At 40.2% G+C, this 26,649-nt stretch overlaps 1 protein-coding gene across 3 annotated transcripts; it reads left to right on the forward strand.

Annotated features, from left to right (window-relative positions):
• Window positions 1–344: 344 nt before the first annotated feature.
• On the forward strand, window positions 345–26,345 carry YTHDC1_1 (YTH domain-containing protein 1). 3 transcript variants are annotated; one of them, XM_051212014.1, is made up of 10 exons: window positions 345–417; window positions 459–1,266; window positions 1,301–1,385; window positions 1,421–2,340; window positions 2,888–2,925; window positions 11,220–11,290; window positions 11,338–11,400; window positions 12,048–12,113; window positions 12,231–12,749; window positions 20,742–26,345. In XM_051212014.1, the coding sequence occupies exons 2-9, from the start codon at window positions 488–490 to the stop codon at window positions 12,738–12,740; spliced, it is 2,532 nt and encodes an 843-aa protein (XP_051072150.1). In that variant the 5' UTR covers window positions 345–417; window positions 459–487; the 3' UTR covers window positions 12,741–12,749; window positions 20,742–26,345. The 3 variants fall into 3 exon arrangements, with proteins under 3 accessions (XP_051072150.1, XP_051072149.1, XP_051072151.1); XM_051212013.1 differs by having other exon boundaries at window positions 1,421–2,925; window positions 12,231–26,345; XM_051212015.1 differs by having other exon boundaries at window positions 347–417; window positions 459–1,385; window positions 1,421–2,925.
• Window positions 26,346–26,649: the final 304 nt, after the last annotated feature.

Consider the following 26,649-nt stretch of genomic DNA (forward strand, 5'->3'; position numbering starts at 1 on the left):
GATTTATCTACCCCTACAAATAAGAAGAGAATGGAAGAGATGAGTGTCACATGTGAGCAATGGAATTCAAAAAGCTGTGAAAAAATTGTCGGATGTCTAGGTAGTATTAGAAGTCTGGAATAAAGTGCATAAACCTGGTTATGTATCCTGTGTCTTCCGATTTAAATATATATTTAAGGAAGAATATATACCTCTTACAGATATTAGAATTGCCACATGAAATCATAAACATAAGTTACACTCATTTCAGAACATATCACTTGAAAGAATCCACTGGATTTATTTTTGGAATAAGCAGCGTTTTTATGTGTTGAATTCCTGGTAGTGGTTTGGATATTGAACGAGCGTTTATCTTTCAGCGGGAAATGTTATGTGGTCGATCATCGGATGTTCCTGAAACAAAAGAGGGTATCTTGGGTATGTTAGTAGTTTTGTGTCATTACTTACGTCTAACATAGACAAAAATGATGTTGTTAAAGGCAGTGCAATGGATGAGACTGGACAGCGCGATTGGGACGAAAAATCCAGGATCCAGGATGAAGACGAACTGTTAGGTAGATCAGATGAAAATCACGACTTGTCATATGAAACCCATTCTAACGAAACCGGTAGCTTTAGTGAGTTCCACACTGCAGTTGAAGGCTTTAACGATTCGGAAGAGGGGAGTGGTGACTTTTCCATCAACACGAAAAAAAGCAATTTCGTCAAAATCTCTACCGTTACATCAGAGGATGTCGATCCTTTTGAGGATGTCACTGCTGCTACTAATGAAATAACCGACAGAAAAACAATTTCACCGATTGAATGGGACAGAGTTTCTGATGACGAAAGCGAGAACAGAGACGAACTTCATGCCGACGTCCCAGGTGATGAGTTTTCTAAAGAGGAAGAAGCCCAAAACTCAGTTCGGTTTTCTGGTGTCAGAGCTCATACCTGCACAAGTGAGAGAGGAAATCACATTGATTCGCGTCTTTTCCGTTCTACAAAGTATTTTCTTATCAAGAGCAATAATTTTGAGAATATCGAAATAGCGAAGTCTCGGAATGTATGGGCTACGACAAAGGGCAATGAGACAAGACTGAATAAAGCATTTTTTGACTACAACAATGTTTTGCTCATATTTTCTGTGCGTGAGAGTGGTAGATTTCAAGGATTTGCGCGCATTATCGCATCGTCAGACCCTCGGATCAAGGTTGACTGGGTGTTATCTTCACGTATGAGTACTGGTCTCCTGAGTAATCCTTTTCGAATTAAATGGATATCCAAGTTTGTTGTTCATTTCAGTTGTTTTGATTGCTAGGTCTGACCTCCCTTTCACAAAGACTGGGCATCTCTTGAATGCATGGAATGAAGACAAACCTGTGAAAATCGGGAGAGATGGTCAGGTGAGTATATTGAATATCAACTCATTGCATTTCAGGAAATCGAACCTACATGTGGCGAGGCACTATGCCGGTGTTTCGGTAAAGATGAACTTGGGGAAGAACAGAAACAGCCGAACACAGTTCAAGCTATTGGCGAAAGAATCAGTCGTAGAAACGCATTTGAGAGACTTGGAAAAATCGTTGGTCGCCATGGTCAAACGAGTCATAATGGTTCTCGTGTTGTTGGGTTGAGCAATCAAGACAACACTGGACTGTTGGGGGATGCTACTGGGACAAACCAACGATATATGGCATCTACTGAACGAAGGAGCTTGATGAATTACCCTTCTATAACACCTTTGATCAACAACGATGGTTCGCGGCTAACCTCAACGGGAACTACACCACTATTGCAAGTAAACGCAGCTGCCGCTGCAATGGCAGCAGCTGCAGCTATGGCTGCAATCAAATCATCTGGACCACAGTCAATAGGTGCTTTTGCCCGAAGTGGAGCGAACACTCTCAATCCCACAATGAACTCCAGACTGCCCATACAACCACCTAATTTCCCTAACATATTCTCAACCTTCCCAAATTCGGGCGGTTCTTTCTCACGTTTGAATGTATCTAGTTCCTCTAACGCAACCCTGCTTCCGTTTTTACAACAACAGCAACTTCGTATATCTGGATCAGCGGCGAATGCCGCCGCAGGTGCTGTTCTTTCACAAGCAATACAACAAGCTCGTAGCCTATCCAATCCTAATGTGATAAGTCGACCAGGAATACCACTCAATCCTGTGGCAAACAGTGTGCCTGTAAAGTCTCATGCCGAAAGAAGTCGTTCGCGTTCTGCTAGCGACAGCACAGCTTACAGTTATGCTCGTGAACGTAATCCAAGGCATCGGAGAACTGACGGTTATGTAGAAGAAGAGTCTTCACGATTTGAAACAATTCGACGGAAGTCACATTCCCCGAGGTTAGGTGTTATTGAACAGTGGACACAAGAATCAAAAATTTGTGCTAATTTATATATTATTTATATATGGACTGTTTCACATCTAGTTAACCACATTGTTTTATCGTGCTTTACGTGAACTGTTGAATTTTTTCATTTTTGATGCTAGCAACTTGCTTGTACCATGGCCACATGTGGCTTCCATGAACAATTAACATTAGATTTCATATTTTTGAATGTCCGGTTACTAACATAGTTATGATAGTAGGCACGTAAAGAACTAAAAATCTTCAGAGGTTCTTGTGTACATCAAATATGCCCATTTTGTAAGTGAAATTTGGCTTAAGTTTGCTTGTGTTGAGGTTTTGTTAGTCTTCATTTCCTGAAGTGAAGTTAATGTTTGGTGGCATATGATTTAATCCATTTCTTTTTAGGAATAATACAGGTAAACGATGTTTGTGGGTATTTAATTCCCTGTTTTCACGTATTTTGCATTAACATTTGTTTTCATTTTCAATAATGTGTCTTCGCTCACATGGGAACTCTTGGTTTGGTTTCTATCGTCAAGGAGGCGTGAAATAACATCAAGGCATGGAAATTATGAAAGTGAGTCAAAATATTTCTGTTGTTTCTAGCTTTCTGGTTCGTGCATATTTCGTCCGTGAATCGCTTAGTGTCGAAGTATATTCGTCGAGTAACGCCCTGTGTAATGTGACTCATACATAAACACTGGTGAACTATTATTTCAAACATCGGTAAAAGTTTTTCATAGCGTGCACAGTCATAATTACGTCATCAGTTGACTGAATATCATGTAAAATGATTTTCCACTGATTGGATCTATGTAACTCCGATTATGTATTTGTAAGCCATCGAACCTCGTGTTCAAATAACCCATCGCTGATCAATTAATAGTGCTAATTGATTGATAAGTGCGTACAAGAAAGGACAAAAGTCCTCTTGTGACAATCACAGAGGAATCAGTTTGACTAATATAGTGTCTGAAATATTAGCTTCAATAATACTTCGACGCCTAACCAAAGCTCGTGAAGAGCAGACTAGAGAAAATCAGTCTGGTTTTCGACCTGGACGTGGTTGTATAGATCAAATATTCACATTACGTCAGGTTCTAGAACACGTTCAGACGCCCCACAATGGTAGTATTTATCGACCTTAAGGCGGCATTTGTTGATCGTAAGGTTCTATGGCAGTGTTTGTCACTGAAAGGAGTACCAAAGAAGTACATTAACCTTATAAAGGCTCTCTACTCGAACACAACTGGTAGAGTGAGAGCTTATGGCGAACTATCATCAGAATTGATTACCTCAAGTGGTGTTCGTCAGGGCTGTCCACTCTCTCCATTCTTGTTCAACTTTGTCGTTGACATGCTTTTAGAGATAACACTCCTCATCTAAATTTCCAGGGGTTGAACTTCTACCGGGAGGTTCACTTGTTGACTTAGAATATGCTGATGACATAGTTTTATTTGGTGAAGACGCTGACAAAATGCAGAGTCTTCTGACCACTCTAAGCAACAATGCAGGCATGTTCTGCATGCGATTCTCCCCCTCGAAATGCAAAATGTTGCTTCAGGATTGGGTTTCATTGACACCCGAACTAATGATAAGGAGTGAAGTAATTGATCATGTCGATCGCTTCACTTATCTTGGAAGTCTCATCAGCCCTTGTGGTCTGGTGTGTGACGAAATCTCAGCACGGATACAGAAGGCTCGACTAGCTTTTACCAACTTGCGTCATTTATGGCGTAGGCGAGATATCCGTCTATCAACCAAAGGACGGATTTACTGCGCAGCAGTGAGACATGGCCGGTAAGAGTAGAGGATATTCGTAGGTTACTAGTATTTGATCATATGTGTCTTCGGAACATTGCTCGTATATCCTGGGACCATCGAGTAAGTAACACAGTTGTTAGGAAACGGGTACTAGGTAAGGATGGCAAATCAATTGATGACGTAGTGTAACCTCATCAGTTGAGATGGCTGGGACACGTGTTACGTATGCCCAACTACCGACTGCCTCTACGTGCGATGTTCAGTGGTATAGGAGTAGGTTGGAAGAAAGCAAGGGGCGGCCAGACCAAAACATGGCACAAGTCCATGAAGTCACTGACAAGTGGTCTGAGTCATGTCGGTAGGTGTAGACTACCTGGTTGGGGACCGCGAGACGAAAGCAACCGTTGGTTAGAGACCCTGAATGACATGGCTCAAAATCGTTTGCAATGGCGCAGGTGCATACAATCTTTGTGTTCTCCCAAATTTTGATCTCCTTATTCCTCCTTGTCTCTTTTTTTCTCCTCTCAAATTTATTTCACTGTATTATACTCTTTAAGTAACATCTCCAAACACTAATCTTCCCGATTACTGCTTACACTCTTATTACCTCTACCACTACGAGATTTGAATCGACCACTGCATCTCTATGCTGATGTGGTGTGGTAGCTCGAACTGATGTACGTACGTTCGAAGTTTTACGTTGTTACTGATTGATTGACAAGAAAATCTGCTAGTAAGTTACTTCCACTGACAACCCATAGATGTCTGGTAATCAAAACGAGAAACATGTTAATCGAGCGCTTATTAATGTTTTGTTTTGTATTCTTATACATACGCCTGTTACTCCTCGTGGAGGAGCATATGTCGCCCACCAGCACTCGCCATCCAACCCTGTCCTGAGCGATCCTTTCCAGCTCCTTCCAGTTGTTATTCATCCTTTGCATGTCTGCTTCCAATTCTCGACACAGTATGTTTTTTGGCCTTCCTCTTTTCCGCTTCCCTTCGGGATTCCAAGTTAGGGCTTGCCTCGCGATGCAGTTTGATGATTTGCGTAATATATGTCCTATCCATTTCCATCGTCTTTTCCTAATTTCTTCAGCTGGAAGCTGGTTTGTTCTCTCCCAGAGAGGGCTGTTGCTGATGGCATCAGGCCAGCGGACACTGTCTTACGTAGACAATTGTTTATGAATACTTGTACCTTCTTGATGGTGGTTGTTGTAGTTCTCCAAGTTTCAGCTCCGTACAGTAGAACTGCCTTGACGTTCGTATTGAAGATTCTGACTATGATATTGGTTGACAGTTGTCTTGAGTTCCATATGTTCTTCAATTGTAAGAATGCGACCCTTGCTTTGCCAATCCTCCCCTTTACGTCTGCATCTGATCCTCCTTGTTCATCGATAATGCTTCCCAGGTATATGAAGGATTCTACATCTTTCATAGTTTCGCCATCAAGTGTGACTGGGTTGGTATTCTCCGTGTTATAGTTGAGGATGTTGCTTTCTCCCTTGTGTATGTTGAGGCCTACTGATACAGAGACTGCTGCTACACTGGTTGTCGTGTGTATGGGGTAGGAGGGCTAGGTAATCTGTGGAAGTCCAAATCGTCTAATTGGTTCTGATCTGTCCATTGTATTCCGTGTTTTCCCTCAGATGTCGAGGTCTTCATAATCCAGTCGACCACTAGAAGAAAGGAAGGATAAGAGTAGACAGCCTTGTCTGACTCCGATCCTTACTTACAATGCATCTGTCAGCTGTCCTCCATGCACTACTTTGCACTGTAGTCCGTCGTATAAGTTCCGGATGATGTTGACAATCTTCTCAGGTACTCACTCCATAGTGTCGAAGAAGTTTCCATAATGTTCTCCTATCTACACTGTCAAACGCCTTTTCATAATCAATGAAGTTGATGTACAGTGACGAGCTCCACTCAACTGATTGTTCGACGATGATACGCAGTGTCGCAATTTGGTCTGTGCACGACCGATCCTTACGGAATCTAGCCTGTTGATCTCGAAGTTGGACGTCTACTGCATCTTTCATCCGGTTCAGCAACACTGTTAAAGACTTCTCTTGGTACTGACAGTAATGCGATGCCTCTGTAGTTTTCACTTGTTCCTCCTCCCAAATCTTCTTGAATATAAGGTGAAGCATGTTTGTAGTTACTTCGATGTCTGACTTCAGTGCTTCAGCTGGTATATTGTCAGGTCCTGCTGCTTTCCAGTTCTTGATTTGTCTGATGGCCATCCCGATTTCTCTGGTCGTTGGTAGAGTGACATCTATAGAAAGGTCTGTGTGTGCTGGTTCGATGTCCAAGGGTTTCAGTGGAGCTGGTCTATTCAAGAGTTCCTCTGTTCTTGAATATCAGTGGTTGGCCTGCGTTTTTTGTCTTTGACCGGTCTCTCTATATTACTATATTTGCCTGCTACTTTCTTCGTTGTATCGTAAAGCTGTTTCATATTTCCTTCTGTTGCGGCTTTTTCCACCATGTTGCTAGTTCTTCCACGTATTTCTGCTTGTCGGCTTTAATGCTCTTCTTCACTTGCTTGTTTACTTCTATGTACTCACTTTGTGCTTGAATATTCTCTGCTCGTGTTCGGCTGTTGCTAATTGCTGTCTTCTTGTTCTTCCTTTCCTTGATCTTGTCCAGTGTTTCTATAGAATTCCATTCTTTATGATGATGCTTCATGCGACCCAGAACATCCTGACACGTTGAAGTTAATGCTTCTTTGATACCTTTCCAGTCGTCCTCCATAAGTTTCTTCTTCCTTCAGTAGGTTCTGTAAGGTTTTGAACCTGTTGTTGAGAGTTATTTTGAATTGGTTGAGTTTGTTAGTATTTCGAAGGAAGGCTGTATTGAACCTTTGTAATGCTGTTCTCCAGTTGTCCAGTGTTTCTCTATCTTCAGTTTTAAATTGGCCACAACTAGGTGATAATCTGAGGCCGTGCCAGCTCCTCTCCTGGTTCTCACATCTTCCATTGTCCTTCGGAATATTTTATTGATGCATACATGATCTATCTGGTTCTCTGTGGTGTGGTCCGGTTAGATTCATGTAACTTGGTGCATATGTTTGTGTGGAGATATTGTGCCGCCTGTAACCAATTTGTTGAATGCACATAGATTTGCAAATCTTTCCCCAGTTTCGTTTCTCTCTCATAGTCCATGTCGTCCCATGATATTTTCATACCCGGTGCTGTCTATTCCAACTTTGATTGATTGATTGATTGCAGCCACTCATAGAATTGATCTTTATTGTCGTCGTTGCTATCATTGGTGGGTGCATAACACTGGATAACATTCACTGTAATTCCCTCCTTCTTTGTTTTGAATGATGCTTTGATGATTCTGGATCCGTGAGATTTTCATCGTACAAGTGCCTTTCGTGCTACTTTGGACAGCATTAGAGCAACTCCCTGAGTGTGTGTGGAGCATTTTCCTCTTCGTGACCGGAGTATGTCAGCAACTCTCCCGTATTTAGCCTTTGTTGTCCAGCTTGGGTCCTATGGGTTTCGCTAATTCCCAGTGCTGCCAATTTGTATCTCCTCATTTCCGTTGCTATTTGGCTGGTCTTTCCGGTCTCCCACATTGTCCGGACGTTCCATGTACCTATAAAAATTGTTGCTCTAGTCCTTAGAAAGGGCGTCGGCCTCGTGACTTCCGAAAAAATTCGGCTTTCACCATGAGGCGTTATAGTTCTACTAAATGAAGACCTTCTAACTCCCAGGACAGAGTTTAAATGGTTTGAATTAATTTTTCTGGTTAGCGTTTTACTTGGCGAGTTAGTTTTCTAGGGGATGGGGTCGCTAACCCCATGCCCAACCCTTCTCTTTTACCTAGGCTTGGGACCAGCAGTAACTCTAGAAGAGCTTCAGGCGGAGTTAATGATAGCAAAGCTTAGAATATATTTCAGGAATAACTATAAAAGGCACGAAGGGCAAAAAATAAAGGCGGTTATGGCATTGGTGATAGGATATGGACTGTAGTAATGATAGTTGACAAATTAACTTGTGTGACGAAAAGCCTAAATTAATACCCAAATTCAAAATATAGGGGAAGACAAATGCATTCAGTTCATTGCGACCATTTTGATCTATTTCATGAATGGTCTCTACCGACAACTCATGCTTAACTTGCGGATATTCGTCCGCTACACAATTTCGTATGAGACCAGGTTTTGGGTTGATTGATTGATGAGGTTTTTCGTTTTGACCGAACTCAACCGTTTTCCGAAACTATATATACCAACATAACGCAGATATACGATTTGACCGAACACTCCTAAAATTCAACTACCTTATTAAAGAATTCGTGAAAACCTAGCAGCTTCCAAACTTGTACATGAGCTTATTTACCACGTATTCGCCTTAGATTTATTTGGTATAGTAGGGATGTATCTGCTTCATGTTCTGTGTGGAGTGGTTGCTTAGTGGGTAGGGAGTTTAACTTCCAGTCACAGTCCATGATTTGAACTTCGCTCCACTTGCTTTGGTTCGGCCGGCTAAGTAATATCACCAGCCCCCACTTAGAGTATGACTCATACCAAGGTACCTACTGAATAATTAATTTCTTTAACAATTTTCGATCCTTGGGGAACAGATGACGTGGGTTAAGAGGTGTTAAAGTAATTTGGATTACCTGTAGATTCATCGGTTAAGTACGGTAATTAACTCCAAAATCTGCTTTCTAAACTAAATTTGTGAGTGCCATTGGAATTAAGTGCATCAGATAGCCTGACAAGAAATTAGTCTCTTGGCTGGAGACTCAATGACTTTGGGTATGTAGATTATATATAATATAAATGGGTCTTTTAAATTATTTGTTTGAAAATGCTCAGGTTGAGTTTCTATACGTCTGCTTGAAAAATGTTGCTTCTAGACTTGCTGGTACTCATTTTGACAACACAGGATGATGTTTTTGAGCAAGTTGGTCACGTGTTTCCGTAATCTTGTCAAGTTTGGTGAATCAGGATTTCAAAATTATCATAAATTAATCGGAAACTGTCGACGTACATCGCCTGTAACTCAAGCAAGTTTGTTTGTCTATCGATAGGCATGTAAACTTATCAATCCAGACCGTTTCGTCGTGACCGTAAAGTATAGACTACTTGGTTACAAGCATTTGAACCTAAGTATGTTCAAAGCACTAGATATAACTACAGGGAAAGTATTACTGATATTCAGCATAAAATACCAGATCCTGGTAACAAATTGGTAGAAACTTCGTCAGCGACCCGTGGTAATTGGCGAGATTACCAAAGTACGTAACCAACTTGCTCAAAAACACCATTGTGTTGTCAAAATAAGTATTAACCAGTCCAGAAGCAACACTTTATATCCGAATGTATCGAAGCTCATCCGGAACAATTTCATTTAGTAGATCCAATTTTATCGACTTCCTTACCAAACGTATGTATCATTTACATACTGTAGACCGGTGATATCATTCGAATGTGTTGTACTCTTTCTCCATACGCTTCAATCTATTAACCTTATTCGACTTGATACGTAAGGGAAAAATAATGAGCTGGATGAAGTATATCCCAAAGTCATTGGTCAGGATGAACTTACAGAACTAAAGACAGGTATCTGGACAAAAGTTCTTTTGGAGATTTTTAGCATCTGAAATCTTCCTTTGAATCTGATTGGTGGAAGAGAGACCAATTTCAGTGCCTGAATCATTTACGCCCGGAGCATACAGTCTAAATCGTTGAGGGTTTACTTTCGTAACACCTTTATGGAAATAATAATGGATCATATTTCATGTTAGATTTTACTATGTCAGACGTTGCTTTTGGTTACTTTGAATACCACACCAAGCTGAAGAACCAACTTAAAACTCCCAGTTCACACAGCCTCATTTTTCGCGAAGTTCAATCGACTTTATTTAGGTTTTTCCCATAATAATTCATGAGAAGTACTTTACAACTCTAGGTTAGCAATCGTTTTAGTGTACTAAGGTGTCTTAAAACAATTCTCCATACAGAGTTCTCAATCCGGAAAAACATTGTTGTACAGTTAATAACTAAGAAACTGACATTTTTCTGGTGATTCCTTCATCTTTTAGATTTGTGCACGGTCCTTTTAAAATTTCACATAAAGCACTCGTCTTCTTCACTGGGTTGAGAGTAAAACGGTGGTGATCGAATACGTTTTCTTGCCAGAACCGTAAAAAAGGAAGCTGTGGACTACATTCGGTTACCGTTTACTATTCCCGGTACCAAAAATATCTGAATACTTTGTTATTCATTATCAAACATGGGGTTGGGTTCTTCGTTAATATTTTTGGTCACTTGGTTTGTGCATCAAGTATTAAAAGCTAGGTTTGGCTATAAAGCGTTCTGAGAAAGTATGAGTATATGGTACCTACTTAAGTAATTTCTCTTCTAATGTAAGAAGTGAAACTTTATCGATAGTAAGTAAGTATTGAATAAGCTTGAGGTCTCAGAACCTCTTGACGACATGAAAGGAGAATTATTTTATTATTGATGTAATTTTTCAGCCTTCAAGGAGGTGTATTTTGTACGTAAAGTGATTTTAGTCACAGCTGTTCTAATCATTAGTTTATGCTATTATCTCCAAAACCTTCAATATTTTAACTTCCTCTGCACAACTGAATTCAACTTTCAATCACTTATCTGTTCAACTTTTCAAACAAGCTCTAAAATGTTTACGTTGAGTCATGCAATGGAGTTTTTTACATGTACTTCCGCAATAGATATAATCTGGTTTTGAATTAATGATTATTTTACATTTGTTGTCATATAGCTGTCAATATTCATTCGAATGAATATTATAATTTGTGCTCTGTGAGACATCATTTGTATTTGTATATAAATGTAAAGTATCGCTTATGCCTAACTAAAAATAAAAATATCTACAAAACGTTCATGTGTATGCTTGCAACTGATATCATAGAAATGTGTTTTATCCTCTTTGTTACACCCATTGCTTAAAAACAGTATTGTCATAAAATAAGCTTTTTCCAACTAACCCTAAAAAACACCAGTGAAATTGACCCAAGTTGTGATCGTTTATATACTTGTAAGTAATTACTCAATGACTAATTTTATGATCTTACATCTACTTGTTTTGCTATTTTTATCGTGTGTAGGACCTCGCGGGCATAGATCTCGTAGTCGATCCAGTTCTCTCCCTATTGATCGTAATTTATTGATGACTTGGGTATGTTAGTGAATTTCGAAGTTATACGTCATAATTTTTCCCTGCAGGACTATGACGACTATGTTCAACAAGTTAGTCGTGGTATGCGACCAAATATGTATGGTGACTTGGTGAGTTTTGCCTTGAGTAGAACTTCATGTTTCTTATGTCTATGGGTTTGCATAACTTATTATAGACAGTTTTTTTTCAAAAAGTCTTTTGTCACACTTTAAATCCTGAACTGTCAGGTCAGTCATAGAGCGTGTTCGTGGTATACAGTAATTGGCATTCGGACCAGTTTTTTGCCTTTCCTCTTTGTAATTTTACACAAGCTCCTTTTTCTGTATTTAAAGTCATTATGCTAGAATACTTGAATTATCTGTCGCAATTGTTTTTTACTTGATGGTTAATACTCTGGTATAAATTTGTTTTTTGGTTCTCCGATTCACTGAAGTAATACTAAGTTAGATTTTCCAGGCCCCGATTATTATTTTGTTGGGACCATTATATTTATTAGGAAACTCGGTGTTGGGAATCAACTTATTACATGCCATGAGGAAATCTCAAACAATCCAATGTTGTTCACTTCTGAGGAGTCCCATACTAGGACGAAACGGCCGTCCAATACTTCCACGTTTTCAATGGTGATATAGCTTAGATTGATTCATGAATTCAACTATTAAAAAAAACTTGAGTCTGCCAAATATTCTAAACGTCGAAATTCGTCGATTATTATTTGTTGGTAACCAGACTAATAATTCAATTATTTATTTTGTAGGGAAGTCGAGTTGCCGGTTCAAGTGCTTATTTACAAATTCCCCAAAGTCATGAAAATGATCTGAAAGTAAGCTTTCTACTAATTACTTGCTTCATATATTATGCTTTAAATTGTATTATTTTCTTCGTGTTGTTAACAGTTGGATTGTAATTTTACGTGCATCTCTTCTCTGTATTTTTTCAGTATGAAGAAAAAGTAGATGCGTTTTTACGTGGTATTGGATCACGTCCAAAAGTTTCAGGACATGATCACCACTACTCACGCAGTCCTAGCCGTAGCTGTTCATATAGTCCACCTCCACCTCATCCCCACAACCGTCGTCGTGAATATTGCAGGGGTTCATCATCCTACTCCAGATCCAGGTCTCCTTCCTGTCCAAGCATACTTTTATCTAAGGTTCGACGTGGAGAGATAGATCCTGATGCTTATCGTCACCGCCCACCATCTCAATATTTATCTCCTCGTAGGAGAGACCATACATGTTCTCACAGCCGCTCTCCTGCAAGCTTCGGTCGTGAACTTCCAGCACAATGGAGAAAGCCTCCACAGGCTTCTGTAGCTCATTCAACTGGAAATAGACAACGACACCAGCAAATAGAGGGGCGAGTTCCTTCACACCAAGCACGATCCCCTCGTGTTGTCTCAAGTGGAGGGTCACGAACGTACACTACAAGCAGTCGTCATCACAAATAGCTGGTTGATGTAAGTATTCCTTTATGTTCGTGTGTTACACTACACTACTTATGCTTTTAAACTATTTATCCATGTTATTTACATTCTGTTCAACTTTTAGAAGTTTTCTTGCCTTTAAACCGTCTTGCTTTTTGAAACTAACAGAAATGTCTAAATGCGACAAAAAACCGTTCCTGTTGATGGGAACTACAATACGGTTTATTGTAGGAGTGCCAATTATTTAGATTTACTTGCTTTTTATTTACGTGCCAAATATTTAGATATATACATTCTCTATTTATCCAGTTCTTTGCCGAGATGAACCCGTTGCTTTCTGTAACATTTACAAACACGAATTATGTTAGTGTTACGCTGATTTTTGCAATTCAAATAACAGTAGGGTTGAAAAAGGTATATGCTTGATAAGATTATGAAAATTTGTCATTTTTATTAAATTACAGGTAGACTACGACTCATACCAGGTAGCTTTTCAGTCTCCACATGTACTTATCTGTCGCATGCAATCTCAGTACTGCCCACTTCAACGTTGATTGAGAATAATGACTAACCTGAAGTGAAATATAATAAAGCGAATTTTAAATTCATTCACCTTCACAAGTAAAGTACAGCATTGATTATTCTGATCACGTTGACCGTTCTGATATCAAACAGATTAATATATCATCAGTGAGGGGGAGGTATTGTGTTTTACATTATTGAATTTTTCAACCACTTACCACTAATTTGTAGTGACCTTAAGAACAGTTTAGAGCAAATCCACCATTCCTGCCGATTTTGAACTGTCACTTTATGTCACAGTTGATCGGAATTATTCCGTTCATTTCAATCAACTAGTTTACCTGCCCCTTTGTCATTGACTTCATAGAATGATGCAACGTTTTAGCTTGGCCACTAGTAGCTTTCTTGCCATCTATGATTATGCAAACGAGTATTCGTTTTCTGTGTAATGCATGTATCAGCCAGCTCAGTGGATGAGAATGTACAGCGTCATCAACCAGTTCGGCATTTTATTTTAGAACCTTACGTTTAACCGCAACATAATCTACTGAGTTATTTCGCCATATCCGAGAAAGTATTAAAGTGCGTCTCCTACTTTCAAAAAGAATGCTTCGCAGTTAAATTAAAACTTATTAAATTGCTGCTCTCCTCCCCTTTGATGGCCAAACAAGTGTCTCCTACGTCACAGGTGGTGGCGGAAACCGGACAGGGTTTTTCTATCCGCATTAAAATCATGACATTTACCAACCTACTAGGCTTAATGGGACTTCAAAGTTATGTAGAAATCTCAGTGTATTTCTTAAGTCTGAGTCTTCCAAACAGGTATATCATACACGTAGTATATAAGTAAATGAGTGAATCAATCACGAAAACGTCAAACCTGTGAAGTGTTAACTCCGAAATTCTTTGTAAGAAAATTGAATAAAAGTGGGAAAAGTGAGCAGCACTGACTACTTATCACAGCCAATTTAGATGATGCTTCACTACAGTCTTTAAGTTTGTTAGCTATTTCTGATTAAACAGGTGTACGTAGGTTGATGTACTCCAAAGATGATCTTTCAATTACAGACTTATTCACAAAGCCTGTCTATCAATGGAGTCAAATACTGATACGTCGCTAATTAATACATTCTTGCACTAAGCTTTCTTTCTTTCGTGTTAGCTAGCTAGTGCGACCGTAGCTGCTACCTTGACGTGGTGGTCGGGATTGCCTATCGTGGTGACCCAACTGAGCTATATTGACTAGAACATATGTTCCTGTAGGTTCTACCATGCCAGGCAGGTCGATTGGAGAACGGTAAGACTAAAAGCAGTAACTCAAGGTCTGAGGGCGAAGTCGTACTGCTGACTGTAGAGGAGTGTGACAGCAATAAGATGTTTCCCTCGGACAACCAGCATCCGCAGCGATTCTGCCTTCTCACAAGGAAGTAAGGGGTTAGAAAAGATCGACCCAGAAATGTTACATCTCACCTTATTTCACGGATTTCGGTTTCTGGGGATAAGGCCTTTTGAAGAACGGAGCTAACACGTTAAAATCCTCTCACACAAAGGTCGTGCGCGGCCGACCTCAAGCAGTTGCCCCTTAGACTCTGTGGTCACGGTTTCAGGTCGTTAAGACCAAGACTAATCCAACTTCCTTTTCAGGTTCCTCAAGAAATACTCTTTCACGGTGTGGGCAGCCGGGAGGTGATATCAGCCCTCATAACTGTAAAAACACAAGAGACCAAGTTGGTCACATTCAAATCCTTCCTACACCTCCTAATAACTCTTTTACCTCCACGAATAACCCTTCTCACGTCCCTTTATCACCTTGCACCGCTAGGGCGAACGATTCGAGTACGCGGGACGTTATTTCTGGTCTCCTGAAACCACGCTCTAGACTATACCTCGGAGCTTTTAACGTCCGAACGCTGTGCGCAATAGGACAACAGGCTTACTTAGCTTGGACTTTGGAATCTGGTGCCATCGGTGTGTGCTGCGTCTCCGAAACGCACGTACAGGATTCGAGTAGCGTCATTCATTTGACCTCACCATGTCAAAATAAAGAACCAACTCGATTCACGCTTCGTGTGTCTGGAAGCCCTGATGCTGCTCCCCATGGTCTCGCTAATGTATGTATAGCATTGAATCTTAGGGCAGAACTAGCTGTCTTCTACTGGATCCCAGTAGACAGTCACTTGTGCGCTGTCCGACCAAACGGAACAGTAAGGACTCCAAGCGATAGGGACACTCGTCGTTGCCTCTTCGTCGTCTCTGCCTATTCTCCCACTGACTGCAGCTCAGATGTAAAAGAGTTTTACAGAAAGTTTTCCGACCTTCTCCGAAAAGGTAGGCGCTTTGATGTAGTAATAGTGACTGGTGACTTTAATGCTCAAGTAGGTAAACTAAGCGAAAGGGAAAGACACCTGGATGGATCGTATGCAGTCGTGGCTCAAAGAACAGATAATGGCAACCGTCTGTTGCAGCTATTCTCAGATAACCACCTGTTTCTTGCAAATACTAACTTTAAGCATAAAGAAAAACATCTTTTAACATTGCGACCCCCTAATTCGTCCCAATGTTGGACCAAAATAGATCACATCGCTATCAGCCACCGATGGAGGGGCTCGATAGGAGACTGCCACTCATTCTGGAGCACATGCTGAGATTCAGATCATGCTCTAGTGCGAGCGCGTATCTGTCTGCGTCTTACTAGACGTAAGAAAGACGCTGCGAGGAAATCTCTTAGGGTTCTACTTGATGATTTATTATTTATTTTAACACATAGATATTGGTACAAGGAGGCACCAAATATATATGGGCTACACAAATGTCATTCGATATGTGTGAGGACTGTGGTACTACCCCGGTGCCCAAACCGAAGCAGGTGCTTTTCTTGGGGGGGGGCATTCCCAGAGCCTTCGACCTGAAGGTCTGACCCACAAGGCAGTGGAGCATCATAAGGAGATGCAGTCCCATGGAAGCCGGTGACCAACAATTGGTCCACACGCCATTTGTTCCCGCAGGATCCTAGAGCCCATGTGCACTATTGGTTTGGAATCCGGTTAAAGCGCCGGACATTCGCTTTTCGTCCTCTCATTTTCGTGAACAACCCCCGCCACGAGAAGGCAGTGAGTAGGACTTCCCTGGCAAAGGCTATAAATGCGTGGCCATATGAGAGCATTTTGAGAGGGAGAGCGGAATCTCCCCACTCTCGGACATATCAGGGCATTTGGGGGCTAAATAGGAACAATAACGGGGCGGATTTGCATGCATATAGCATACAATTCTCTTTGAACCTAGCACACAACAATAGCATCATGTACTGTCCCATCGCCCTTGGCAGATCAGGCAACCCGAAAGTTATGAGAACGCCATCAGGGCATACGACAGGCTAGGTACTTGACGATAGCCAACTAAATTACCCCTGTTACTCCTCGTGGAGGAGCATATGTCGCCCACCAGCACTCGCCATCCAACCCTGTCCTGAGCGATCCTTTCCAGCTCCTTCCAGTTGTTATTCATCCTTTGCATGTCTGCTTCCAATTCTCGACACAGTATGTTTTTTGGCCGTCCTCTTTTCCGCTTCCCTTCGGGATTCCAAGTTGGGGCTTGCCTCGCGATGCAGTTTGATGATTTGCGTAATATATGTCCTATCCATTTTCATCGTCTTTTCCTAATTTCTTCAGCTGGAAGCTGGTTTGTTCTCTCCCAGAGAGGGCTGTTGCTGATGGCATCAGGCCAGCGGACACTGTCTTACGTAGACAATTGTTTATGAATACTTGTACCTTCTTGATGGTGGTTGTTGTAGTTCTCCAAGTTTCAGCTCCGTACAGTAGAACTGCCTTGACGTTCGTATTGAAGATTCTGACTATGATATTGGTTGACAGTTGTCTTGAGTTCCATATGTTCTTCAATTGTAAGAATGCGACCCTTGCTTTGCCAATCCTCCCCTTTACGTCTGCATCTGATCCTCCTTGTTCATCGATAATGCTTCCCAGGTATATGAAGGATTCTACATCTTTCATAGTTTCGCCATCAAGTGTGACTGGGTTGGTATTCTCCGTGTTATAGTTGAGGATGTTGCTTTCTCCCTTGTGTATGTTGAGGCCTACTGATACAGAGACTGCTGCTACACTGGTTGTCGTGTGTATGGGGTAGGAGGGCTAGGTAATCTGTGGAAGTCCAAATCGTCTAATTGGTTCTGATCTGTCCATTGTATTCCGTGTTTTCCCTCAGATGTCGAGGTCTTCATAATCCAGTCGACCACTAGAAGAAAGGAAGGATAAGAGTAGACAGCCTTGTCTGACTCCGATCCTTACTTACAATGCATCTGTCAGCTGTCCTCCATGCACTACTTTGCACTGTAGTCCGTCGTATAAGTTCCGGATGATGTTGACAATCTTCTCAGGTACTCACTCCATAGTGTCGAAGAAGTTTCCATAATGTTCTCCTATCTACACTGTCAAACGCCTTTTCATAATCAATGAAGTTGATGTACAGTGACGAGTTCCACTCAACTGATTGTTCGACGATGATACGCAGTGTCGCAATTTGGTCTGTGCACGACCGATCCTTACGGAATCTAGCCTGTTGATCTCGAAGTTGGACGTCTACTGCATCTTTCATCCGGTTCAGCAACACTGTTAAAGACTTCTCTTGGTACTGACAGTAATGCGATGCCTCTGTAGTTTTCACTTGTTCCTCCTCCCAAATCTTCTTGAATATAAGGTGAAGCATGTTTGTAGTTACTTCGATGTCTGACTTCAGTGCTTCAGCTGGTATATTGTCAGGTCCTGCTGCTTTCCAGTTCTTGATTTGTCTGATGGCCATCCCGATTTCTCTGGTCGTTGGTAGAGTGACATCTATAGAAAGGTCTGTGTGTGCTGGTTCGATGTCCAAGGGTTTCAGTGGAGCTGGTCTATTCAAGAGTTCCTCTGTTCTTGAATATCAGTGGTTGGCCTGCGTTTTTTGTCTTTGACCGGTCTCTCTATATTACTATATTTGCCTGCTACTTTCTTCGTTGTATCGTAAAGCTGTTTCATATTTCCTTCTGTTGCGGCTTTTTCCACCATGTTGCTAGTTCTTCCACGTATTTCTGCTTGTCGGCTTTAATGCTCTTCTTCACTTGCTTGTTTACTTCTATGTACTCACTTTGTGCTTGAATATTCTCTGCTCGTGTTCGGCTGTTGCTAATTGCTGTCTTCTTGTTCTTCCTTTCCTTGATCTTGTCCAGTGTTTCTATAGAATTCCATTCTTTATGATGATGCTTCATGCGACCCAGAACATCCTGACACGTTGAAGTTAATGCTTCTTTGATACCTTTCCAGTCGTCCTCCATAAGTTTCTTCTTCCTTCAGTAAATCCTTTATTGATCGAGACTTCAGAGGAATTGGCTTTTAATATGATGAAGTGTTATGGTGTCGTAAGGATTAGTAGCATAAAATAACTGTTAGATGAAGTTAGTTTATTTGTCATTAACTCGATTAATTAGAACATAAATATTAGGACTATTTTTTAAGCATATTATCTGCCACACGAAGTGATGTGGGATCCTTCTATTGCAACACTAACATAGCGGTGATATAATCGACTTGTTTCGTGAATTCTTCGGTTTTTTGTTTCTTTTTTCTCATTAGTCGCAACTGGCTTACTGTCATATGATATAAAACGTCTTCACATTTTCCTCTTAAAAGCGGACATTGATTGGTCGATAAAGATGAGGGCACCTGATATACTTTTGTACTATAGCTGTAGACGTCACCGATCTTCTTATGATTGCTTGATTAGTGACTTGTGAAGGTTAGTCTAGCGTTGATATCGTGGACTCAACCAAACTCAATGAGACCACTACTTGAGATTCTGGACTTAAAGTCGATGAATTCTCACTAAATTCTGTCTTCGCAATTGGTAGTGCGTTGCATAGCTCCTCTGGTGAAAAACACTGCTACTGCGTTTTAGTACCTTAAGTTCCTGAGACGTAGTGCAATGTTTTCTGTTTGGTTACATCCATAAGCAGGATGGCCGTCTGTCAGTGAGCAAGACGAATCCGACCTCTACCACCAAACGGAATGTCCGTATTTTAGTTTTAGAAATCACAAATACAGTTGAGAATCGGTATATTTGTTTTCTAGAAAGTTATAAGGTGGAGTTATCACGTTTACATCCACCTTCTTGTCCGAAACCTTGAAGACTTTACGGGCTTTTTGTTCTTAAACTGCACTTGGACGTCGATAGGTTACTATGGCTAATATATTGGTAAAAGCAGATTCTTTTTTGATCCTCACAAATCGATTTATTCTTGTGTACTGAGAAGACCGCGGTCAAGACTGTTTCTAGCTCCTGGACGATATTCAAAAATTAGTAAATTTTAATTATATCAAACTACTATCCACAGAATCGACTGTAGTTAACCTCATTACTTACACTACCTCTTCTCTCTCTCCTGACTCTAGTTCGTTATGTTTTTTCCCAATCTTGATAGGGGTCGAGGGACTAAGTTAATTTCCTTTAAATATTGTTATACTATGGACAGTTGAACTGCCTCTCATAACATCCTGCCCGTCGCCCTAATCATCTGCTTTAAAATTAAATCATGACACCATCTTCTACTAGCTACTCACTTTTCAACCAGTAAGTTACAAGTTCAAACTATCGTCGAATTTGGTTTGGACGGCCGAATAATAGCCCCACACTAACAGTGTGATTTGAACCGTACATGGCGAATGAATTACATTTGACACTTCTTAACGTTTTCTAAGTCTTACTATAGACATGTCGATGCCTGTATTTTTGATGTGTAAACATGTCTAACACTACCTGTCACCGATTCTTTTTATCACCTCTTCTGCTTTCGTTTCTAATGACTGCATAAATTTTCGTCAATTTATGCTTGAGTCGACTTCGCTGCCAGTGATGTACAGATCATATCGACATTCATCTTATATTCATCATTTTAGTAGGTGCTTCTAAAATCCGCTGGTCTTCCGTAATCTGTTTTAAGTTATTAATATATAGTTGTCGTGTTCCCAGCTATCTGAACGTTATCGTTCTGAGCTGCTTCAGGATGAATATATGAAGACAAGGGTCAGATTGTGAATAAGACAAGCTTATCTAGTGTTGGTTGTGCTTGAATTTGTCATTCCTCAGTTAACCACATAGTATTAGAATCTTTCTTCTTGAAGATCCGTAAATGGAAGCTGATTTGTCATTATATATGGAAATTATATTTGAAATAATCTCAGCGATTGAAATTTAAATAGGGAAGCTGATTTGTTTTAAAGGTTCTACTGACCGAAGAGTATGGACACAGTCCATGGAACGAGTTCTCGAAGGTGATTACGCATAGCACTTTTAGTCTTATCCTTTAGTGTGTTATTAATGTATTCAACATTTTTGCTTAACAGCATGGAGTGGTTAGTTGAAATGTAGGTTAGACACCTAATATTTAGGTACTTGTACTAGATTTTTATTCTCTTATCTTGTTTTGTTCCAATGTGACTGGTTTTTTTCTTTCCCTACTAGGTGTATTCAGACTATCGTCGCTCTCTGATGCTTCTCGTGTGTTTTAGTTCTTGTACAGACTTCTAAGTTAAATAAACTTCAATGCACTTAGATTCTTCCTTGTTTTATTTCTAATTAACTCTGGTTTAAACACTTACTACTTTTATCTTCACTTTTGGACCAGTAACGGGACACTATTTGAAGGTGTCATTAGCCGAACATCGAACTACAGTTCGATTGAAATATTTTCCCTTTGCTGTTTAAATAGTCACAGTTGTTGAATTAAACACAAACTAATCAAGTATATGACTTTCATCATTTGTAGATAGTACCGATAAATTTCCCAACGAATGTTTCTTCGTAAGTTAGGCAGGCTTTACGAGGAAAAGTAGTTCTACTTTAAATGTACTAAACAAACGACATTTTAATTATTCAGGACGTAGCGAATTGTGATCTTCGCAACCACTTGACCGAAGAGTAAATGACTGTACACCACGCCCCACAGTACCAGTGTACATACCCCCATATACATATGGTGTAGCTACTGAATTTCATAGGAAAAAGTAGCTGTGCGACTCTGGGTCAGATTTCCTGTGAGTTTTAAAACAATTCTGGGAATAAACTAACTCGTTTATCTGACGTCGGTTGTATATTTCGCTGGAATTTTTCATGTTTTCATTGCTAGTTCCTTATTTCCTGAGTTGGTGCTTTTGAATACTGATATTGTTACAGTGGTCGTATTTAGCAATCAAATTACTTTCCAGATTACCAGAAATTAAATAAATATTCTTCATATGGAAAGTGTAGTTAGAAATCTTATCGTCAAACCCTTACTTTTCAAAGCTGTAACTTTACATCGCAGTCTTGCCTTCGGGAGTTTGGTCACTTACACTTTAGGCGGTAACTGAACTACTGAATCGGATCTCGGTTGTCATGTAACGGTCCCGGCAACTCGAGGCCAGTAAACTTCCAAGTACGTGTTATGTCACTAGACGCTCCACTTTCGGAAACCTTAATATTGGTTTAAAACCGCACCCGGACACTAGCTTCCTGCTTCTTGGTCACTGTCGTTGGTCCGAATTTCGACCTTGAGGAACGGAAGAGGTCTGTTGCTTATTTGTGTCTTCTACTGACTGTAAGAACACGGAATATATATAACTATGTGTTGCCCGTTGACTGGATGTGTAGCTCATATGCTGTGACCTAGTTGACACCAATGTCATTGGGATTAACAATCAACCTAGCTTATCCTATTTCGATAGCATGTGAACAGTTCCTTTAGCTATTGGCCCGAATGAATAAGATATTACCAAATTAATTTATTACGGGAAAAGATTAGAAACGTACACAGTGAAACCGCTTCCACATGCCTCGACCTGTTCAGTGATTCACCGTACAGTATAGAAATGGTTTACCACGAAGAATAGTTGGGGATCAGTGACATTTTATCGGCTCCAAATAGCGACTAAATATAAGCTTCGAGTTCGCTGCAGTCGACTGGGTTGTTTTATTTAAACACATAAGCATTGGCACAAGGAGGCACCAAATAAATGTGCTCCACATAAGTCATTCGATTTGTGTGAGGGTTGGGATACTACCTGGGTGTCCAAACCGAAGCAGGAATTCGATTGAAATGACATACTGGCAATTCTGCCCATAAGTTTCCAGCTTATGAAGAATTTAAAGAACTTGACAAAAACGCGAACAAGCTTATCTGTAATAGATGTGCTATGATAACTCTCCCACAAATATATATAGAAATGTCTGTGTTTGTAACAGAGGTATTAAACCGGATAGGAAGGCCATGATACATAGAAAACACCGAGCTATGCTAAATTAAGGTAAAGCGGCTGTGTAATATAATATTTATTTGTGTATGTCTGAGTTCGCGTACATCCGTAAGACCAGATGAAACAATGATAAAATATCCAAAGGATATTGTGTTGTTTTTTAAAGATTGCACATCTAAGCATAATAATACACAAAATGTGTCGAATTTCATGATAAATAGCGTGAGCTTAACTATGAACAGGTACAAAACGCAGCGGGAGAAAAATGATCTGTATTCAAAGCTGTAAAACGAATTGTCAATTCAAAGTCGTAGCTATATATAGTTGCGGCTCTTCGATCAAATCTCATCGTTTCTTAATTTCTGTCGTTGATGATTGGAACTCACGCTTCGGTGATATAACAGTTTCCGGAAAAATTATGTTCTTAAAATGAAGATCAACATTACAATACATTATCACTTCAATTCATCATTCGCCATACAACTGTACGATCCCACATTGAAACAGCATCATTGCCATCTCACCCACTATATGGAATCATCCTTCTCTGTTGTTCCCAATGCGACGACAGACAACGCTAGTGCGTCTCTGCGCTTTCAGGAACAAAAACAACTGCACAACTACACTCAACAAAATAACCTCTCTCAAACACTAACAAACAACTAAATCGACAGACACCACGGCATTCACACACACAATGAACTAAACGCTCTTACACATATCACGGATATAAACACGTCGCTAGAAACACAAACAATCATCAATACCACATTACATTATCACTTCAATTCATCATTCGCCATACAACTGTACGATCCCACATTGAAACAGCATCATTGCCATCTCACCCACTATATGGAATCATCCTTCTCTGTTGTTCCCAATGCGACGACAGACAACGCTAGTGCGTCTCTGCGCTTTCAGGAACAAGAACAACTGCACAACTACACTCAACAAAATAACCTCTCTCAAACACTAACAAACAACACAATCAGCAGACACCACGTCATTCACACACACAGAAACACAAACACACACAATAAACTAAACGCTCGTACACTTATCACGCAAACAAACACATCGCTAGAAAACACAAACAATCATCAATACCACATTACATTATCACTTCAATTCATCATTCGCCATACAACTGTACGATCTCACATTGAAACAGCATCATTGCCATCTCACCCACTATATGGAATCATCCTTCTCTGTTGTTCCCAATGCGACGACAGACAACGCTTGTGCGTCTCTGCGCTTTCAGGAACAAGAACAACTGCACAACTACACTCAACAAAATAACCTCTCTCAAACACTAACAAACAACACAATCAACAGACACCACGTCATTCACACACACACACAAACACAATAAAATAAACGCTCGTACACTTATCACGCAAACAAACACGTCGCTAGAAACACAAACAATCATCAATACCACATTACATTATCACTTCAATTCATCATTCGCCATACAACTGTACGATCCCACATTGAAACAGCATCATTGCCATCTCACCCACTATATGGAATCATCCTTCTCTGTTGTTCCCAATGCGACGACAGACAACGCTAGTGCGTCTCTGCGCTTTCAGGAACAAGAACAACTGCACAACTACACTCAACAAAATAACCTCTCTCAAACACTAACAAACAACACAATCAACAGACACCACGTCATTCACACACACACACAGACACACAGACAAACACACACACAATAAACTAAATCCTCTTACACTTATCACGGGAACAATCATGTCGCTAGAAACCCAAACAATCATCAATACCACATTACATTATCACTTCAATTCATCATTCGCCATACAACTGTACGATCTCACATTGAAACAGCATCATTGCCATCTCACCCACTATATGGAATCATCCTTCTCTGTTGTTCCCAATGCGACGACAGACAACGCTAGTGCGTCTCTGCGCTTTCAGGAACAAGAACAACTGCACAACTACACTCAACAAAATAACCTCTCTCAAACACTAACAAACAACACAATCAACAGACACCACGTCATTCACACACACACAAACACAAACACAATAAAATAAACGCTCGTACACTTATCACGCAAACAAACACGTCGCTAGAAACACAAACAATCATCAATACCACATTACATTATCACTTCAATTCATCATTCGCCATACAACTGTACGATCTCACATTGAAACAGCATCATTGCCATCTCACCCACTATATGGAATCATCCTTCTCTGTTGTTCCCAATGCGACGACAGACAACGCTAGTGCGTCTCTGCGCTTTCAGGAACAAGAACAACTGCACAACTACACTCAACAAAATAACCTCTCTCAAACACTAACAAACAACACAATCAACAGACACCACGTCATTCACACACACACAAACACAATAAACTAAACTCTCGTACACTTATCACGCAAACAAACACGTCGCTAGAAACACAAACAATCATCAATACCACATTACATTATCACTTCAATTCATCATTCGCCATACAACTGTACGATCTCACATTGAAACAGCATCATTGCCATCTCACCCACTATATGGAATCATCCTTCTCTGTTGTTCCCAATGCGACGACAGACAACGCTAGTGCGTCTCTGCGCTTTCAGGAACAAAAACAACTGCACAACTACACTCAACAAAATAACCTCTCTCAAACACTAACAAACAACACAATCAACAGACACCACGTCATTCACACACACACATAGACAGACACACAGACAAACACACACACAAAAAAACTAAACCCTCTTACACTTATCACGCAAACAAACACGTCGCTAGAAACACAAATAATCATCAATACCTCTGTTAATTTTGTTTTACATTGTTCCTACATGTTCCTTTTCTACTCTTTTGTATGTTGTTTTATACTACTTATTTACATTCAGTAGGCAGCTGTATGCCCAACAATTTTCACACTTACGTTGTAACTCAAGTTGTTCTGTAACATTCTGGAATGTTCACAGATATCTTTAACGTTTATTTTACTTATCATTGTATTTATCATTATAATCACTGTAATTTAATTACTGTAACGGTTATACACTGTTTTATGCATTTGTTTAAACGCAACAGTTTCCATATTGCTTTCTCTTGGTTCGAGTTTCGGTTGTTCATAAACTGTTATCAAATTTAGACACAGCTATCGGCTGTCTTTGGACTATCGTATGTTGTAATCATTCTTTATGTTACTCTTACAGGAAGTCTTTGCTATTTTCATTCTTGAACGACGCGTTTAAACGCCTAGACACCTCACAAGTTGAGGTTTGTAACTAAATTTTGTGTATTATTTAATAAAGAACCGCTTTTGTAGACAAATCGTTGTTTTGGAACTTCGATTTTGCGCGTATCTCAATCGGGGTCACTTGGACGCTTCGATAGAATTAACAGTTCTCAACTTTGGTCTCATTTGGTGTGGATACGGTTCTGAACTCTGGTCCTAATTGGAGGGAATACTTGCTGTAACGAATTTGGTCGGAATCCTGTTTGGTTCATTCATCCCAACGATGACTAGAACGAGAAGAATGAAGTACAACGATGACAGTTCCCAAGACACAGACAATTCCAGTGCTGAAAATATTATTCCTTCAGTTTCTAAGGTGAACTCACCTATTCCTTTAAATCTTGCCTTTGATATTGTTAAACCTAACCCTAAAGACAGTTGCTCGGTAGGAGACAACTATATAGAGACTAGATACAGTGTAGAAGACGAAGTGGACTCTAGGGAAAGGGAAGTAGAAAAGATTGAGCTGGAGATTAGAGAACTCCAACTTCGCAAGCGATTGCTAGAACTAACTCCGAACTCTTCAAACAAAGTGAGAAGACCTAGGGAGACTACCGAGTTGTCGGGGTCTCGATCCGAGGATAAAACTTCAGTAGTTACGGCAAGTCATCGATACACCAATGTACTTTTGAGCGATGAAATGCAATTCAAAGCACAGGTAGATAGTGTCAAGGCGTTATGTATGTCAGTAAGCTTACCGAAGATAGAAATCATGAAATTTGACGGGAGCCCTCTGAAAATTTGGACGTTCATGAAGGGATTCAAGGTTAACATAGCTGACAGAGTAAATGATGACACTCAGAAATTAATGTACTTGATACACTATTGCGAAGGTA

The sequence above is a fragment of the Schistosoma haematobium genome, chromosome ZW (genome assembly GCF_000699445.3).
Source record: "Schistosoma haematobium chromosome ZW, whole genome shotgun sequence".
Classification (NCBI taxonomy): domain Eukaryota; kingdom Metazoa; phylum Platyhelminthes; class Trematoda; order Strigeidida; family Schistosomatidae; genus Schistosoma; species Schistosoma haematobium.